Below are 12,415 nucleotides of genomic sequence, written 5' to 3'. Positions count from 1 at the left end.
CAGAAACGTTGATTGCATCTCAAAACTTCAACTACCAATATATGGTAAGTCTGTTCAATGACTTGTGAAAACATTGTTATTTTATCTTGCAATTTCTTCATAATAACTGTCTGTTGGTATAATACAATACCCACTTTTTTAACAAGGTGGTACAATATACTCCGTCCATTTCTAATTATAAGATGTTTTAGATATTGCAATATATACAAATTAAAATGAGTGAATATACACTAAAGTGCATAGACCTAAGAAAATAGAGAAAAGCTAAAATATCTTATATTTAGGAACGGAGAGAGTAATTCAAATTCAATCAATGTATTGAACAAAAACTAAGGAGAAATTAAAAAGATATCATAATTTGTGCACAGTTTGCAGTTTTACTCGGAGATTATAAGTTTGCTTTCTGCCCATCGGATCGCATTACACGCAATGTGCATAGATTGCACTAATTAATGCTACATCTTTCTCTTGAGAGCGAGATGTTCCGGAGAATGCGAGTCCAGATTTAATACCTGCGCCAGGCATCTCCGGGTTCACACTATCATATTGAAGCGAGCACACTATCTACTGACCAAATGAATTGACAGGTTTGGAATAATTTCCTTGCTTGGAGAAAGCAACTGGGCACCAATGGAGCAGCCACTCACACTATCAATCAACTCACCAAATGGGCAGTGTGCTGGTACGGCCTTGCAACCTAATTTCCATCCATGCAGGTCACTTGGTACAGCACAAGCTAACCCTTATTGCGTGATTATGCGTTCAAAAAACTGCTAATTTCCAACTGGTGCTTGTATTATATCAGACACTATTTACAGATAGGAGCTGCTGTTATACAAGGCGGTATAATTATGTACAAAGGGGTAAATAGCTGCCACCCATTTGTCTGACACCTTCCGGTCTTTTGGGCTATACTGATACATACCTCACAAAGCAGTCTTGCTAGCAACACGCCAGGGTCCATCTGGATATCTTGAGGCTGGCCTGTCATGTTCTGCAAAGGTTCAATCCTCTGGCGAAAAATGGTAAGTGGTAACAGACTGATAGGCAAAGGGCATTGCCATCGCACAGTTCTGAACCATGACCCCAGAGGATCAGGTGACACGGCAGACAACACATAAACATATTCTGAATGGCTATTCACCAACATGGGCTGTCAGATCCCAAGATCAAACGATGGAGGCGTGAAGCTGACATCAGATGCTCGCTTAGTTTCCGTTGGTTTTTGTGCTGATTGTGCTTTCTGTAGTCTAAGTTGCTCGGCCGCTTGTGCTTCAATTGCATCAAAATCAAGGTTCTCAAAGAAAGCATCATCCCAGTATATGTCATTACCGACTTCAGTAGCAACATGTGAGGAAGGTGGTGCTGGTTCCAGCTCAAGGTTTATGACAGGGATTGAGGCGGCTTGCTCGAAGCTTAGTTTTCTCTTTCTGCTATCTGGTTTGGTGGTTGATTCACAATTGACCACACTTGCTTCACCCTGTTCCTTTATCGAACTGGCTCTCTCCAGGGACATTTGCTGGTGACCTATAGGACTTGGGTCAGTGGTACCATATATTTGAGGAATCCCTTGTGGAGTCTCGATAGGATTGTGCAAGTTCCCTGATGAACAGCTTGCACTTCCAGCTCTGGAAACAGAATTATCAGAGACGTCTTGGTATCTCGAGGGCAGGACTACCGTTGACTGACTAAGTAGTGATCGCCTGCAAGAACATCAAATGTAATATGAATTCCACAGTTGCATATGCAACTTTTTTACAAGAACAAAAATATGAAGGCAGTTGTACAATTTTTATCCCAATATATCTGGGTCTCAGTTTTCGACATGATTGATGGCGAGAATCGGAACAGTTTTCAGATTTGCATGATATATCCCGTGTACAAACCTGAATGTAGATTGTGTGCACATAGTGTTCTAGGTATCTAAATTATGTAAGTACCTTTATCAAGCTAATCTGATACACATGTCTAATTGCATAGCCACTCACAGTTCTTAGAAAATACTGTAAATTAGAACTGTGATGTTCATTTTCAGCAATTAAACAACACGGCGAGTTGAACTGTAATCACAAGTGTCTAATAGTGATTCTTGGTGGCAGAAAGATTGACAGGAAACAGAATGGTCTCAAAACAAATAATTTAAGCAAGAAACACTAAACACCATTGCAAAGAGTAGTCTGGTCATCTTTTAATACCTGTAGAAAGCCATCATGTCGTTAGTGTTACTGTTTTCACCACCTTGTTCACTCTGAGTGAATTGGCCAGTAGGAGTTGTCTGATCGTCAATAAAGCTATCTTCATATTTATCTTCACTCCGATCATCATCCTCATCCGGTGAAATATCAGCATCTTCAGACACTCTAAAGTAATAATGTAAGGAAGTTATAATATAAAAAACAATATGCATACTATTACAGTAAACCAAGAAACCGATATACATTGAGAAGCAATTATTAGCAAATAGGTTTAGAATTAGTTTATTTGGCAGCATCAGAACATTCGATGAAAGGTTCCAGTGAGCTTACTCGACTTCCTCATCAATATATATATCCATACACCTCTTGGCTTTCCTTCTGTTTCCTAGATTAAGAATAAATGCAAAAGTACATCAAGGTACAATATTTTTTGTTAAGATTTGGGAGCTGTGAACAAGAGGTCAGTAAGTATGTACTGATAAATGATTGAGTTGGCAACAAGATTAAAGAGAGATAGTTACAAAGGAAGGTGGCTCAACTCACCAACATAATGCTCCATCTGATCACATTGTCCTCCTACAGATCCATTATATCTTTCATTCAAAGACAATGAGGATACTCGTTTGATCTTGTCACCGCATTTGCGGAGTCTTCTGTACTTCGGTAATTGCTGTACTGATCCTGATGTATTCCCTATTGACTTAGGCTGCCAATCATCAGACATACTATCAGACAGTAGATTTGCTGTGGGGGTATGAGCAGCAGGACTGCAGTAGATTTTTGCCTTTGAAGAACACATTGGCTCATCTGTTTCTGCTTGAGTCTGAACTAGGATATTCTCTCTTGACGAACCATGATGTTCCGTGACACCAGCAGGAAATTGACCTTCTCTCACAAAGCTTAGTGGCCCGTCACTACATTCTGGCCGATTGTGTTCAGCTCCCTGAATGTGTGACTTTGAAGAAATAACCTTTGCAACAAAATCAAGATCAGCAGCACTGTCTATTTCTAATTGCTCTACTGGAGACTCAGGCACAATTCCTTCTTCAATATAATGAGTTAATCTAGGACTAAGTTCCATGTCTTCCTGACCTGACAAAACTGGGCTTGCTAGTTTAGCATTGCATGGTGTGTCCCATTTTTCTATTGGACTTGTAACCGTTTTAGATGGAGTACTGGGGGAAAGTACGTGTGTGCCATCAGCTTGGTTACATTGCTCCGAATATTCAGGGAAATGAGGAGCTGAATTTAATGCATTGCCTGCAAAGATCAATTTACTTGAATAAGCGCTATCCGTTAATTGCCCACTGGCATCTGCTGTCAATTTTGAGGTAGTCTTGTTCTGGATTGTATGTTCCCAATTTACGTTCCTTGTATCCTTATGGAACTCAGATACCCTCGGTAAGGCAGGTACAAAAGTGATTGAAATGTAGCCTCTAACATCCACAGCTACATATTCCCCACTGAAGAATGAGTGGAGAGGATATTTGTTGACCAGTGAACTTGGCACACTAGCACTTTTACTCGATGACACTTCTCCAGAAGAAAAGTGATAACCATCCAACACCTGATCCTCAAAAGCTGCTACATCAGCGGGTTCTTGTAAAGGGCTTCCACACTGAATAAGTATTCAGAAACAATATTAGGACTTCTGTTTCATTTGTAATTTATAAGGAAAAAATCTCCGCAAATCTTCGATGTACCTTAGTTTTAGAGAAAGAAACATCTTGAAGTTGTTGCATAGTATCGATTAGCATATCTGTAGTTCGATAGGAATGAGGCACTCTATAGATATCACATGGAGAAACCTGGAAACTAGGGAACGCAACAAGTGATGGCTTCCAAGTATCTTCTTTGCCTGAACTGAAGTACTGAGCAATCAATAGGCCATCTTCCTCTGAAACTTTGTTCAAAATGTGTGGTGTGCCACTCACATCAACTTTTCTTTTCTTTGAGCAATGGACATACTTCTCTATTGATAATTTAACATATTTAACTTCTGGGCTATAGACATGTGGAACCTGTTAGAAGGGATAACATAATTAGCACCTCTAGAGTGAAGAAACAGTTTTACCTACAAACAGATCAAACAGAATTACCATCCTGGGACTAGAATGGTATTCAAAGGCGTTCCCTTTACGCAAAAGGTTCTTCATTGTCCGAGCACTTCCTTGTTTCTTCATGTACCCTTGCAGCTCTGGTCCTTCACAAGCCAAAACCAGTTTGTGCAGTTAAGGTAAAAACATCTCTTACAAAATGCAACTACTGGACGTGGTTATTTCAGTCATCAGAAAAGGATATCAACTCGTCCTTCGTGCTTCCGCCCAGTCCTTCCCATTCGTTGGATCATCCTTAATGGAGAGACATTGGCATCGAAACAAATCACAAGATCCACCTCCATAATATCTAGACCTTCCTCACCAATTGATGTTGCCACCAAAATATTGTATTCCCCAGCTCGAAATTTCTGCAACCATGCCATGGGTTATTTGGTGGGTGGGATGGGGGGTAGATCTTGAATGACCAGCCATTGTCTGATACCTGTAAAATAGCTTGTTGCATTTTCTGTGTCTGGCCCTTCAGTCGGTCACCTGCAAAACTCAAAAATGGTAAGATAAGCATGTAAATCCACCATATGGATTGATCTATCCAGTGTAATGCACCATTTTATATATAAAGTAACTATATCTACTTAGCCTACTGTCATGCACTCATACCTGTAGAGCTTTGACCGATGAACTGTGCAGGTCTGAAAAGTCCGCCACCACTGTCTCTTAATGAACCGAGAATCTCACTGCATTTGGAAGCAATCAAAGACACATTCAATCCACGTGATAATTGGATCAACAATCATAAAACATCAGAAGTCCAGTGCAGAAATTGTTTCTGATACCCAGCCAAGACATACAGTAGCAAATAAATCCAACAAAAACTGTGGTGCCTCTTGCTTACTGTAATTTATATGACTAGATTGGCCAAAAAAACATATCAGCTTGGTGGGGTTTAGTTACAACACACACATGCGAGCAGACAGAAAAAAAAACACCACACAAAAAAGAACAACAAATAACTGTGCACGGAACAATTAATGTGTAATACAAAATGCTACTCCCTCCGTTCCTAAATATAAGTCTTTTTAGAGATTCCACTACAAACTACATACGGATGTATATAGACATATTTTAGAGTGTAGATTCACTCATTTTTCTCCGTATGTAGTCCATGGTGGAATCTCTAAAAAGACTTATATTTAGGAACGGAGGGAGTACATAATAGGCACAGTAAGTATTGTGAGGTGTGATTCTTACATGGCACTTCCCCAAATTTCTGAAAAATAGAATGGTGACAAATGTATTTAAAAAATACACACATGCGCGCGCACACACCAAATAATTACAATAACACCATGCACACAAAAAGGAGTGCACAGGTAAATTTTTCAATCTAGAACAAAGGATCTGCAGAGGGCTATATATATAATAGCCACAAGGACCATCATGAGGTATTGTTCTTACTTGACACTTTCCCGGAAATTTGAAAAGATAATCACCCGTGAGTCCTTGGAATCATTTTTGTCTGCATAGGATAACCGGTACCAAAGTGATCATAGCAAACTTAGTAAAATTTGCTCTGGATTAGTTAATGAAGGTAATCAATTGAAGGCAATTAAAACAGAAGATTCTTCGAATACATCACATCTGAGTAGTGATACAACACAATCATACGCATCGACTCAAAGCAAACAAGTCACGCTTGCTATCACATGTTTGATAAGTGATAACATGCAGTAATTGATAAGCCAAGTTTCACAAACATGGCTCTCCTATGCTACAAAGAGTTGCCATTCTTACAACTTACAAGAAAATATAGCAGCATCATTTCCATAGGCATAATGCTTGTACTTCCTCCGTCCGGGTTAATAAGCCACCTCGAATTTTGAGTCTAACTTTGACCCAAAATTTGACTAAAGAAATTACGAGTTAATGCCACAAAAGTATGTCACTGAAAACTTCTTTGAAATATGAATCAGACATACGTTTTTTGGCATATAACTCCTATTTTTTAGTAAAATTCTGGTCAAATTTAGGCTCGAATTTCGAGGGGGGCTAATAAACCTGAACGGAGGAAGTACAAGCATAAGATTACAGATTGGGCTACTAGAGAATGGCTAACATTCTTATAATGGACAGTCCGCATTATTCATCTACTGATCATCGAAACCAACTCAACAAAACATGCACCCCATTACGAAAATCAAGAGTTGCTTACGGAAGTGATCGACCAACACTTCTGCCAATTTCTGCACCTTTGGACTGGGTAAGCCTTCAGATGAGATCTTCTGCATCATATTCATTGCATCCCGAAAGGTTTGATTCTTTGAAGCAAAATTCCAAGAGTGCCTTCAATAAACAAGAGCAATTATAAATGTGAACTATTACATATAATTGATTCTTCCATCCCCAAGAGAATATTGCTCAAGAAATTCGTTAGTGGCATAATTATGAATTACTCTTTGCATACAGTTCAAATCATGTAGCAGGAATGTGTGTAGGCAATACCCTTCTTTCAACTTGGCTTTAATTGACTCATGCGCTGGCTTGATTCCATGGCTCCAAAGCATTTTACTCACATGACAAAGTGACACGAGAGCTGCAAAAGATTTATGAATTTCCTTTTTCTTTTCCAGAGGAATATTTGGTGGAGGTGCTTGGCTGAATTTCGTCCTTAAAATAAGCAACTGATGTGGGCTCCACTGGCAACAGTAGGTAACCAATTAATAATGCATAAAAGTAACAAATTATAAGTGAGTGTTGGGCAGTAAATAATCATAATCATGATAATTGATGTATACATAGAATCACAAACATACATTTGCAGCATCCCTGTTATCAATCACCCCAGCAGCACGTAACTGAACAACATGTGTATTTATAAGATCCAAAATCATAGCATTGACTTGAGTTGTGTCACTGCCAACAGGAACCTACATTGAAGCAAGTAAATTTCATGGAACATAAAAACACTATACCGCCCATTTACCAAGTTCATACCTTTAAGAGTTCAACTGTACGTGTGTTAACATATCGTTTGACTTCAAGATCACTTTCATCACGATGAATCAACTCTGAGATGCATAAATTGTTGATGACAGCTTGGATAGTTGGCTGTTTTGCTGAATGAAAAGCCCACGATAAGATTTACAAAATAGAAAGTGTCTTCATCTGTGCAGAAGTACTTCTATGTGATGTATGGACTCACATCCTGGTGTAGCAGTCAAAGCTAAAATTCTTAGCGGCACACCAGCTGCCACCAACTGTCAGCATAGCAAAAATTAAAATTTGAATAAGCAGAAGCAGAAAGCACTCATACAACTAGTTGACTGATATCATCAATCAAATGGGCTTGATAGTGGAGGAAAGTATGACGGTAACAATTTAAGATGATGAAATGTTTGGAGATAAAAACATGCCTGGCGAACAGCAACACAGTAAGCATGATTTCCCGAAGCTCTATGAGCTTCATCTATCACCAAGCAAACAAGTTGTTTCACCATGCATATACCTGTTAAAAGCAAACTTCATAATGTCAGCTCAGCGAAGAACTGAAGCAATAACGACAGAGCAGTCAGTGTGGACAAGAAAAGTATGAAGCATGGACTTGACAAATCACTAAAAAACCTACTATGGTAATATAGTACTGTGGTAGTCAGACCAAACATAAAATTGGGGCAATCAACAAAATTATCTGTATATGTGCTATGAGATGCTTCCCTGTGTGGATATCTGTATATGATAATTACGCAGAAAGTGTATTATGTGCCTGAATCCATTTGGATGGAGAATCTAATGTGACTGTTTTTTATGTCTCGTTATTATACAAAAGAAAATGTGGTTGCTTTCAGAGGTACATATTTGGTTATCATTCGAAAATCTGCATAAACAGATGACAACATATGGGGAAAAACTTACAGAAGATCAATATATAATACTAGAAACATTGAGGAAAATCACCAGATTGTATGTCATTCTCAAGAATCTGTGGAGTGACAAAGAACACTCGTTTAGACTTCCACAAGCTTGATCTCGTTGAAGGGCTTAGATTCCCTTTCATATCAATCGCCCACTCCTGAAGACAGGTAAAACTCATTAATCTCCAGCACCGGCAGAGAAAATGCGTCAATCTTTATCCGACACCAGGCAAGCATGAATATCAAAAAATATAAACTTTAATACCTGTGGTATACCCACTGTATTGTGGCATGCCTCAATTTGCTGAGTGACAAGAGGACGCGAAGGGGCTGTGAATACTATTTTACCTGAGCTATTCAATGCATCAGTAACAGCAACCTGTCAGAAAGTTCCTTCTGCAAAAGTTCACGAAATACAACACACGAGATGCAGTGTCCAGTTAGGTACCAAAATATTACCTTCAGGAAACCATCTAAAATAGTTATACATCACCACGGCTGCGATAAAAGTTTTGCCAAGTCCAGTTGGCAGGGCTACTAGTGTATTTGTAAACAAAGCCTTTTGGACAATATATCGTTGGTACTCTCGGACTTCCACATTAGCTGCATCATGTGAACGAAAGCCAAATGAATCACAAAGATCATATTATAACTGTTCATAAAGCAGACATGTTCATAGGCTCATAGCAGAACTGAGCCATACAAAAAATGGAATCTTTGACATGAGTATCAGACAATGTTCAGGAAGGGACAAGGTAGCTTTCTGCCTTGAGTGCAGCCAACATCCAGAGCAGCAGCCAAGCACACACGACCTTGAAGAGCAGCCAACTGGAAGAGAGGAAAGTGAAAAAGGAAGATGAGACTTAGGCGGTTAGGCCCAACTGTGGCCAGGCATGCTGGTTTGTGGGGATGGGGTACCATAAACTATCTGCACAAAGAAGTGATCACCTCCACCGCGACACATCCCCCTCCTTTCCCACTTCCTTCCTTCTCCACTTCAACAATATCCTTTGTCACCTCGGCAGGAAGGATGTGTGGAAACAGACACCAACTGCCCTTCCACCAGTGGCTATTATTTTCCCCTTGATTCCAACGCCATATTACTCACTGCTTCTGGCCAGTGAGAATTCAACAAGCAGCAGTCTGCTCATCTCACTGCTTAATGCCTATTGGGAAACAACTCTGAAACCCAGTACCCAGCTCACCAATTAGGCCCAAATCACAGCTTAAGGCATCCACCAAGCAACTAGGCTGATTTTTATAACACTGGTTTCAAAGGCCATTTTCTGACTTACTCAATGGAATTATTTCACTATTTTTATATCTAACAGGAGTTCACACGTGGAGCTAAGTGGATACTACTACACGTTCAAGAATGTGCGATAAGGACTAGGGATAAATAACAAAAGGTCTAGATGAACAAGTAAATATTCTGCACATCAGCAATTCACAATTCAAGCACAACCTTTTACAATGCATATCTAATCATGTTTATACTAGAATAATGCTATGAATCTATGATCATACAACAACAAAAAATGTTGCGCTTGCAAGGAAATTAAAGGTATGCCCCTTATATTCCAGCAGCATAAAGCAATTGAATCAGGCAACTGAACTATATTACAAACTAACAAAAGTAAAAGGTTCACGCCTTATTCGCAAGCTGCATAAGCAAAGCAACAGAATCAACCAACCAAGCGATTTTGATATCTATCTACACTTATTTATGCTTATCTGGCTCTCAATCTCAAAACCACTACCACACCAATGTTGCTTCAGATTTTGCCTGCGTCTAGGGCTGTCAAGAATATCATAATCATAATGCACATAATTCTTGATTTAAAATGATTAGCTGGACCTTAAGACAAAAGGTATTTTACTTATGAACTCTAGGAACAACTCATCTCATTTCATACAATTCACACAGGAATCATCTTGGTGCCGAATCAAAACTTAACGAAATATACTTTCATACTATATGTTTTTTATGTTGGAGATATTAGCATATATTTTTATAGACTTGGTCAAACTTTAAGAAGTTTAACTTAGGACAAAGCTAGAACTTCAACTAATTTGGAACAGGGAAGTATTAGATAATACGTACAGCCTAATGGTCTTTCAACAGTCACCAAAACGATTTATTTTTATTTTTATTGAGGAATCAAAACGAAAAATTTAGGTGCATTGATAAGCATATCATCCAGAATGTATTTCAGAGAAAAGCTGACATGCCCATTCGCTATGCTACGCAAGAATATAACCACAGCAAAATCAAAACATAAGTCAGTGACGAAAAGTTCAGTGAGAAATCTGGGCACTAACTCGGATAGATCCACGTCTGCACTGCCTCGTGGTCGAGCGCCACGGTGCAGGACCCCTCCGCAACCTCCTCCTCGCTCCCCCTACGCAAGCACCCCTCATCGCCACGGACAGCAAAGTGCGCCCCGCCACCACCAGGTGGCACCGCTGCCGCCACAGGAACCCCAGGTACAGGGGGCGGCCTCTCCTTCGCAGCCTGCCTCCTGGTGAACGCGTCGACGAAGCGGTCGAGCGCCGCAGTGCGGGGCCGCTCCACGACCTTCTCCTCACTCGCCTTCCGCGAGCACCCCTCATCGCCACGGTCCACAAAGTGCGCCCCGCCGCCACCAGGCGGCACTGCTACCTCCACAGGAACCGACGGCGCAGGGAGCGGCCTATCCTTCGCCGCCTGCCTCCTGGTGAATGAGTCCACGAAGCGGTCGAGCGTCGACTGCCGCGCGACTCCCGTGGACAGCCCGTGGAAGGAGGGCGCCGCGGCCGAGGGAGCGAGGCCCGACGACGGGGCGGCCGAGGGCGGGGGCGGCGGAGCTGAGGTCGACACGGCGGTCGTGGAGGCTGAGGCAAGGGCGCATGCGCTGTCGATCTCCCGCACGGCCGCATCCCAATCGAAGCCCTGGGGTTAGGGTTTGGAAAAGGGGGCGTCAGCACATACAACGCGAGAAGGGGGAGCAAGGGTAGAGCGGCGCGCTTACGTCGTCGTCTTCGTCGACGGCGATGGCAGGATGGTAGAGCGGTGGGGGCGCCGCCATCGGGCAGCTCCGCTTGGCGCTTCGAGAAGGTTCGCGAAGGTTGGGGATTGGGAATTTTTTTGGGAGGGAAAGGGTGGGGTTTGGGCGGGGAAATGATGGTTTTCGGAGAGGAAGAAGAGAGAGAGAGAGAGAGAGAGAGAGATTATGGGCCAGATCAATTGTGAAACAAGCTGTCTAGAGGATGAGCCATAGCCTGGCCTAGATATTGCTGCTAGGATATAGTTCGTCATTTTCCCACCGCTCAAAAAAAAAGTTCGTCATTTTCCCGTTAATAAAAAAATGTCATTTTCCCTAAGAAAAAAATATATAGTTCGTGGTCTCCTACATTGTTTCATCCTGCTTAGATGATTTTATTGGTTTCGTACTGGCCCATGACTCTTTTTTTTTGCATCGAATGGAGACTTTATTCAACGAACTATCATCCGGTTACAATCTGTCCGTAGGCTGCTAAGCCAACTATCTGTTCCCTCCAGCGTACAAGCACGTTGTGCACAAAGGTGTGCCGGAAAATTCAGGTCCCTACCAACATGATGAACCGAAAAAGAAGAAAACGAAGGTATAATATTCTCCAATTCTTGTAAGATAGGCGCCGCAATGGAGCGTGTATCTTGGCACGACTTTCAAAGGTTAACGAGATCGAGGCAATCGACCTCCATGATCACATGTGAGTATCCTCGTAGTTAGGGAAAATCACCCCTTCTCTCGGCAGCAGCTCGGCCACAAAAGGATCAAAGACTCCCGGCAGTGGTTTACTCCATGCACCAAGAAACGCTAGGTGAGGCCGAGCCACGCCTCCTGCTCCCCCCCCCCCCGACAAAGCATCAGCAAGAATAGAGCCATCTGTGTTGATGGTGATCCATCCCACCTCCGGAGGTTTCCAGCCTTGGCCCCCGTGCGCCTGAAGTCGCGAAGGGATATCAAGGATGGCAAGGTTTTCATGCACTCCTTTGATCGCCTGAACCGGATCATAGCCATCTTCATTGTGTGTCCATCGGTTCCATGATGACCAAATAGCGTGCATAATTGTGATGTGCATCTTGTGTCCACAGAGAACATTGGGTCAAGCATAATGTCGTGAGACCAAGTTTCTGGGTGCAGCCGTGGAAGTTGAAGATCAAATCTAGCCCTTGCTGTAATCCAGAATTTTTTTGCATGAGTACATGAAATGAGAGCATGCATCAAGT

General features: G+C 41.6%; 1 protein-coding gene across 1 annotated transcript; it reads right to left on the bottom strand.

Moving 5' to 3' along the window:
• Positions 1 to 774: 774 nt before the first annotated feature.
• Positions 775 to 11,379, bottom strand: LOC125550758 (DEAD-box ATP-dependent RNA helicase FANCM). The gene is made up of 21 exons (XM_048713839.1): positions 11,175 to 11,379; positions 10,486 to 11,095; positions 8,623 to 8,766; positions 8,429 to 8,511; positions 8,207 to 8,321; positions 7,666 to 7,757; positions 7,455 to 7,509; positions 7,247 to 7,368; positions 7,066 to 7,179; positions 6,755 to 6,948; positions 6,465 to 6,595; positions 5,711 to 5,771; positions 4,913 to 4,989; positions 4,737 to 4,786; positions 4,497 to 4,662; positions 4,295 to 4,416; positions 3,899 to 4,216; positions 2,739 to 3,813; positions 2,526 to 2,580; positions 2,196 to 2,360; positions 775 to 1,703 (listed from the first exon to the last, which is right to left on the bottom strand). The coding sequence occupies exons 1-21, from the start codon at positions 11,229 to 11,231 to the stop codon at positions 1,157 to 1,159; spliced, it is 4,353 nt and encodes a 1,450-aa protein (XP_048569796.1). The 5' UTR covers positions 11,232 to 11,379; the 3' UTR covers positions 775 to 1,156.
• Between the last annotated feature and the right edge of the window lie 1,036 nt (positions 11,380 to 12,415).

Source organism: Triticum urartu, chromosome 4 (genome assembly GCF_003073215.2).
Source record: "Triticum urartu cultivar G1812 chromosome 4, Tu2.1, whole genome shotgun sequence".
Lineage (NCBI taxonomy): Eukaryota > Viridiplantae > Streptophyta > Magnoliopsida > Poales > Poaceae > Triticum > Triticum urartu.
Note: the sequence above shows the minus strand (reverse complement) of the source record. Positions and strands in the feature narration are given on the sequence as shown.

Excerpts from the sequence above, each read along its gene's own strand:
- LOC125550758 (XM_048713839.1), bottom strand. The coding sequence starts at position 11,231 with ATGGCGGCGCCCCCACCGCTCTACCATCCTGCCATCGCCGTCGACGAA. Across the intron at positions 7,758-8,206 it reads TGAGAATGACATACAATCTG|GTATATGCATGGTGAAACAA; the intron begins GTGATTTTCCTC and ends TGCTTTTAACAG. Across the intron at positions 2,581-2,738 it reads TCAGATGGAGCATTATGTTG|GAAACAGAAGGAAAGCCAAG; the intron begins GTGAGTTGAGCC and ends TTCTTAATCTAG.